General features: G+C 45.0%; 1 protein-coding gene across 1 annotated transcript in view; it reads right to left on the bottom strand.

Annotated features, from left to right (window-relative positions):
- Positions 1–6,741, bottom strand: part of MYO1D (myosin ID) — a 307,276-nt gene extending 300,535 nt beyond the window's left edge. The window contains exon 1 of the mRNA XM_004684893.2: positions 6,628–6,741. Coding sequence (XP_004684950.1) covers positions 6,628–6,722 — 95 coding nt within the window. The 5' untranslated portion in view covers positions 6,723–6,741. The remainder of the gene's footprint in view (positions 1–6,627) is intronic.
- Positions 6,742–6,747: the final 6 nt, after the last annotated feature.

The following is a 6,747-nucleotide window of genomic DNA, read 5'->3' on the forward strand; positions in this document are numbered from 1 at the left end:
GTCCTAACCCACTGCGCCACCAGGGAGGGCTCAGGTGCTGCAATTTAATCTTCACAATAACATGTTCTCTTTACAGCTGAAGAAACCCAAGTTCAGGGAAGCTGAGTAACTCATTAAAGGCCACCTAGGTAGCAGTGGCAGCTAAGGATGAAGGCTCAGATCTATCTATCTCCAATGCTCATACTTTCTCTACTTGGTAACCCTGATGCCTTCCAGAAAATTTTCATCCTTGACCCCCAAACAAAATCTAAGGAAACAAACTTGGGTCAGTGAGAGAAAAAGAGGTGAAATTAGCTAGCTCATCAGCAGTTACAGGGTCAGGGCAGTGATATAAGGCCATTTGGAGAAAAATTCAAGAAAACAGTTATTAGTTGAGTGAACACAGACCACGCACTTTTTACACATGCTGTGATTTTATCCCAATAACCCTGAAAGGTGATCATTTTACATGTAAGGATACTGAGGTTTAGGGAAATTGGCACATCCTAAGTCATAATGCTAAAAAAGATTAAAAGTGAAGCTGGGATTTGAACTTGATCTGTCAGGTCTCAAACCTTATGCTCTTTCAACTACTCCCTGTTGTAAGCTTCTCTCCCTCTCTTCTTTCCATATATGCCAATAACTAAAATTTGGGAAACATTAATTAAATTATTTAACCAGTAACTATATAGTAGTTGAACTGAAAGGAACCTGCTTCTCACAGGAAATAAAACTATCATTTCAACCAAGGAATTTAACAGAAAGATTTGCAATGTTTATTTGAAAATGTTGTTACCTTCTGAACCCATTATAAAAATGATGGCCTTTTTTTTTAAGATTTATTTATTTATTCATACAGAACTGGGGTACAGGCCAGAGATGCAGAGGGTGAGAGGATTCACCAGAGACAGAGTGGGGAGCAGAACAGGCAGATCTATGAAGTACACTGCTGAGGGGAGCAGCAGACGGGTCAGGAGAGGTCTGCCACGCCATGTGGTCACCTCTGGGGCAGGCGGGGATTGAACTCATGCGGAAGTGGCTTTAGTGCTGTGCTTTAACCCACTATGCCATTATTGGGGTGGCCCAATAATGGCCATTTTTATGGGCCATGTCAGCAAGGCTCATCAACAGGTAATCTCCCCAGTGGGTCTGGAATCACCATGAACAGAATTCCCCAGTAGTTCAGCCCAATGTTGGTTGGGCAAGGACACTATGACCCAATCCACTGTCAGCAGCACAGCAGCAATGGAAGCTGGAGAGTCATAAAATGGAGCCAGCCCTTGAGATATGGTCCATCTTGCTGGACTAGCTCAGACATAAGAACATTGGTTAGCTGTTCTCCACATTAGGCCAACTCACAGGGCAGACAACTCACACACAGATGATTAAACACATTTCTATCAGCACTAAATTCAACATTTTTGTCTCCAAACTAAACTAAAAGTCAAACCTCATCTCTTTAATGTAGAAATGTACCCCTTTAGGACCTGCAATGAAACAAACCAGTAGCAGCTCCAAAGTGCTTGAGTTCACCACATCTGGCTGTATTTGGGAGCTAAATTCAGCAGAAGTCTCCAGGGTCAGCAAATGACCCTGCATAAAAATAGTCATGGAAATCTGTCACCGCAGAGGAAAGGAAACAAGACGGCGAGTGATTCACTCCAAATGGCAGCTCCAAAACCCAAGTTCTCATTTTTGTCCCAATACGAAGCCAATGTGCAAAACAGGCAGAGAGCAAACTGTCCTTTTCCGAAGGCCTCTAAAAGTTGTTGCCAAAGAATTTCACAGGGAAGCCAAAGAGATTTAGTGTGTATTCACCTCTCCTATAAATCTAATGAGAGCGCCTTCTAACTAGAGCGCTGAACCAATCGCTGATTTACACTTGCTTGAAGACCACCCAGGGTACCTAAGGATTTTTTCCCTGGCAAGCAAGAGGGACCCTTTGTCCCATCACATTTTCCAAATGACCAAACAACCACAGAGAAAAAGTACAGCGGTTGTGTGGTGAGTGTATGTGTGTGCCTATTCACTGCTTTTCTGCTAACTCTACAACTCGCTCCTCCCACCCCTTTCCCACAGCTGTGTTAAAATAAGTGCAATATTTTGAGAAGACTGAATGCTTTTTAAAATTAAAAATTTCACGCGTTGAAAAGGTCGAACAGTAGTGCAGAGTGCCTCGCCTACACTACTTCCTTCAGGAGCCCTGTATCTAATCTTGCATTCCTAGCTTATAGTCTTCTTAAAAGTGATTCCCCTGCCCCAACTGTAATGAGTTTCAGAGCATCACATGATCTGGGTGCACTTCTGCACACTTTGAGGATGTCACAATTTGTTGGGTCAGCAGGCATGCAGGTAACAGCCAAGCAGCCAGGTATCCAGAGAGCACTGGTGAGTATAAGTAACCTTGCCTTGGAGGATTGGGAAAGACTTCTCAGAACTGATCTCAAAGGATGAGAAAGAGTAATAGGCAGAGGATGAGGGCAGAGATGAGGGTAGGAAGAAGATGTTCCAGGCAGTGAGAACAGCCCAGGGTAGTGATCCTCAACAGGGGTTATTTTGCCCCCTTGCCCATCTAGGGTAGTGATCCTCAACAGGGGTTATTTTGCCCCCTTGCCCATTTGGCAATATCTGGAAACATGCTGTCATCAATGGAAGGGGAACAGTACTACTGATATCTACTGGGTAGAGGCCAGGGATGCTCCTAAGTACTCTAAAATGCACAGGAAGCCTCCACAACCAAGTATTGGGTTGCTGGAAAAGTCCTGGCTTATTTTGTTCTATGCAAAAATGTGTCCTGACTTTTCCGACAACCCATTATTATCTACTCCCAAATGTCAATAGTATCATGGCTGAAAATGTATTGTTACGTAAACATGAGAAGTTGCATGTTACTTTGGAAAACACAATGTTACAAATGACTATTGAAAAGTCATTAAGAGGAAAAATTAAAATTCTAAGTAGTCAAGGTAAAAGGCTGAGCAGAGGCCTTGTTCTCTGAATAGGAACTACCACCAACAAAGCAAGGAGAGAACCCATGGAAGCCTAACGTAAGTCTCACTGTCCTGTGAAATGGAAAGCACATCTCTCGGGGACGCCATCCTCGGCCTGAGTCCACTCCCAAGCAGTGGCCTGCGCTCTTTCTTTTGCTCTGATGGCTATGGAAGATGAAGCACAATGAGGAACAGCTGTTCCATGCAGCTCACGCTGGTGGAACTCTCAATCAGCAAGGGGGTACGAGGCAAGCATTAATACTGGAAGAACTTTCCTATAAGAGCTGCCCAAGCAAGGAGAAAAGGAACCAAAGGGCTCTGAGGTCCAAAAAGGAAGTGGCAACAAAGAAAGGAGAATGTGGCAGAATGTGGACCCTGTGGTTTTGGTTGCAAGTGGTCATTAAGGCTATTGGCAGGAGCCAGGCCAAACCATCAAGGCAGGAGGTGCCTGTGCAGGAATCTTACTCTGGGCACAGACCCTCGCAAATGGAGGAGGAGCTTACCACCACAGCCCAAGCCACCAGAAACTCCATGTCCACCAAAAAGGAAGAAAACAGGACCCTCCCTGGTGGTGCAATGGGTTGAGGCGCAGTATTATGAGTACTATGAGGCTACCACAGTCACTGCATCACGAGTTCAATCCCTGGCCAGGGGGTGGCCCACATGGTGCAGCAGATCTCTCCTGACCTGCTTGCTGCTTCCCTCAGCGGTATGTTTCACTGCATCTGCCTGTTTGGCTCTCCACTCTGTCACTGGTGAATCCTCTGGCCCCCAACACCTCTGGCCTGTACCCCAGTTCTGTATGCATAAATAAATAAATCTTTAAAAAAAAAGGAAGAGCATAACTAGAATAATTTTCCCCCATCAAGACACTATAGGGAAAGACACAGCTTGCAAGAGACTAGCAGTTACTGTAAGAATGGCAACAAATATAAATTGAAACGCCTCCTCAAATACACTAACACACTAATCCACATCATCCCCTTAATCTTGTCTCATCTGGACCCACACGCACATACACCTATAGCAATTAAGAACAATAAACACAGTAAGAGGTTTGACATTAGTTACAGCAGCTGTCTAAAAAAAAAAAAAAATCAAGCTTTGGTTCTCAAAGGGGAAAGGCGGCCAGAATAGTATTAAGAAAATAATTCTAAACAGGCAATATCACAAAGGCTTCAAAAAAAAAAAAAAAAAACAACTGAGACACTGCCTTTTGTTTCTCTACACATATCCACAAAAAATGCTACTTTCACAAAGGTATACTGCATGCCCAGCATGGTTAGGGGCTACTGTCCAAAGAATCAAAATTGGATGATACGGACCCCTGAAACAGGTGCAATCTGAAGTGCCTAATTGGTGCGTTAGAAGCCATAAAAGAAGGGGATCTTAAAAAACATCTAGGTGGAAAGCAGGGGATCGGATACTGCAGACAGGAGGGTGAGACGGGGCCACAGCTTGGGGAAGGCAGGAATGATGGTACTCACAGAAACAGATCCACTTGGAGACAGAATAGACTCAATTTCCCCTACATAAAACCAGACTGGCCCATCCACCCATGTTTTGCAAGTGAATACACTGCAGGATTACATAACAGCACCTGGATCTGCAGTGGGTTTCCAGTCACCTTCCCCCAAATGAAACAAATGCCCAAGGGTTGCCAACAGCATGAACCCAGAGCTCATACAGCGAAACACTAAAACAGTCTCAAGGAGTTCCAAGTGATTGGAAATTCAAACTCTCAGAGAAAGAACTGCTTTCTCCCAGGTGAGAATATACAGCTGGAGAAGAGGCTGCTACTGTTTGTAGGGACTGTGTTAACACATAACAAGAAGCAACTACTCCCACCGTATAAGTAAATCATGAAGAGTTACTGAACCTGTGCACAATGAGAGTTGCAGCCAATTCTCAGTCATTAAGTACACAGATATATATGCACAAATACATGCACAAATCTTAACATCCAGGCCCTTCACTGACTTTGTGATTGGGTGTAAAGGTAGATCCAGAAACCTGGGCATTAGCCAAAGGTCATGCAAATGAGACTGGTAATCTTATCCATCCTCTGCAACTTCTGCCCTCTACTAAGATTTTCCTGAGCAGCTCTCCCACCTTGGAACTTTCAGAACAATTAGTCTGTATAATTACTCAGTAAAGAATCACCTGAGTTTTCAAAGGTTTAACTATTCTGCAGTTTTCCTGACTTACTATTTAAGCCACTAGAAATAGTCAACTTTTCTCCCTATTTTCACTCACACAACTCTGTGAGAAGTGCATAAATACCTTATAGTCACAGGCAGAATTAAATCGCAAAGTTCTCTCTGTGCATATAGGAGTTAAGTTAGGCTCACTTTAACAATCTCACACACAGAGTCTTTGCAACCAAATATATGTGAAAGCAAAACAGGATAGAAGTGCTGAAAAATCTTGGAGACTCATTATTTTACTAATTAGGAACCTCCTACAGCTGACTAGCCAAAAGTCAATTTGCAGTGGACAGGTGTGAAATTCAGGTCTCTGCTTCTGTCCCATGCTCTAGGAGATAATGAGGTTGGTCAAGAGCAGATGAGCATTTCTGCAATTTCAAAGGTTAATACTGAGAAGGTGTTAAGTGCCCAAAAGAAATGATTTTCACTTTATAAGCAATGGGAGTGATATTTATAAACCTTACAAAAAATGAGGTGAAAACTCCAGGATATATGTGAGCAGTGCACGCGCGCGTGCGCGCGCACATACACACACACACACACACACACAGTTATTTTGAAACTCCATTTACTGTAATTTTTTTAAGTCAAAGCACTAAAGCTCTGCTTACATATTATTTTGTCAAAAGTGAGGAGTCACATAAAGAAAATGCTCTAAAACAAATCTGTCTTTGAGCCCATTTTGGGGATTTGAGTTGTAACTACATTTTCAGGGATACAAGGGCTCCATCCATAACTCCTTGAAAAAATTGAAACCATGAATGCCTTGTCAAATTCAGACAGTTTATCTTGGCACTGGCAAGCAGAGCAGTCTCTTCGATGTCTGGAAACGTGTCTAATTACGTTTCGAGAGTAACTAAAAAAAAAAAAAAAAAGCCAGCGTCCCGGAACAGACAGCTCAGAGATCACTCATGGCATCCCGAATGACATGATGGAACCACGCCAGGAAAAAAGGAGAGAGAAAGAAAAAGAAAAGCAAGTGTGAAGCGGGATGAGCCCCAAGCCTCTCTCCAAAATAAGCCTTCAGTCTTCCCAGGGCTTTCCGGGCTCCCGGGTCTCCCTAGTTTTTATTTTCCTTCACTTTTGTTTCCATTCGTTCATCTGGCTCGCCCACATCACTCACCAGGGGCAGCGCAACAACCTGAGGTGCCCTAGAGCCGCCTCCAACTCGGTTCAACCCTTACACCTCCGTCCAGACAGCACCCAGGAACAGCCCCCGTAAGGAAAACAGCTCGACACGCCCCTCACTTCCAAGCAGCCGCGCCCCGGGGCGTCCCCTCCCTGGAAAGCGCGACCAGTGAACTCAGCGGACCCCGGGACACCCCAACTCCTCAGCGCTCCATCCCTCAGCTCGGTGCGCCCCTGACACCCTATTCCCGCCGCACCGAAAGGGCGCCCCCTCTCGGGCAAGCGCAGCCTCGCCCCGCGGCGCACAGTCGCTCCGCCCTCACCTGAGTCGGAGGTTGGCCATGAACTCGGGCATGGAAACGTTGTCCATCAGCACGAAGTCCGCCTTGCCGAACTCAAGGCTCTCCTGCTCCGCCATGGCGCCGGCGCACGGGCTCAGGTGG

The sequence above is a fragment of the Condylura cristata genome, unplaced genomic scaffold (genome assembly GCF_000260355.1).
Source record: "Condylura cristata isolate star-nosed mole 26May11 unplaced genomic scaffold, ConCri1.0 scaffold00017, whole genome shotgun sequence".
NCBI classification, from domain to species: domain Eukaryota; kingdom Metazoa; phylum Chordata; class Mammalia; order Eulipotyphla; family Talpidae; genus Condylura; species Condylura cristata.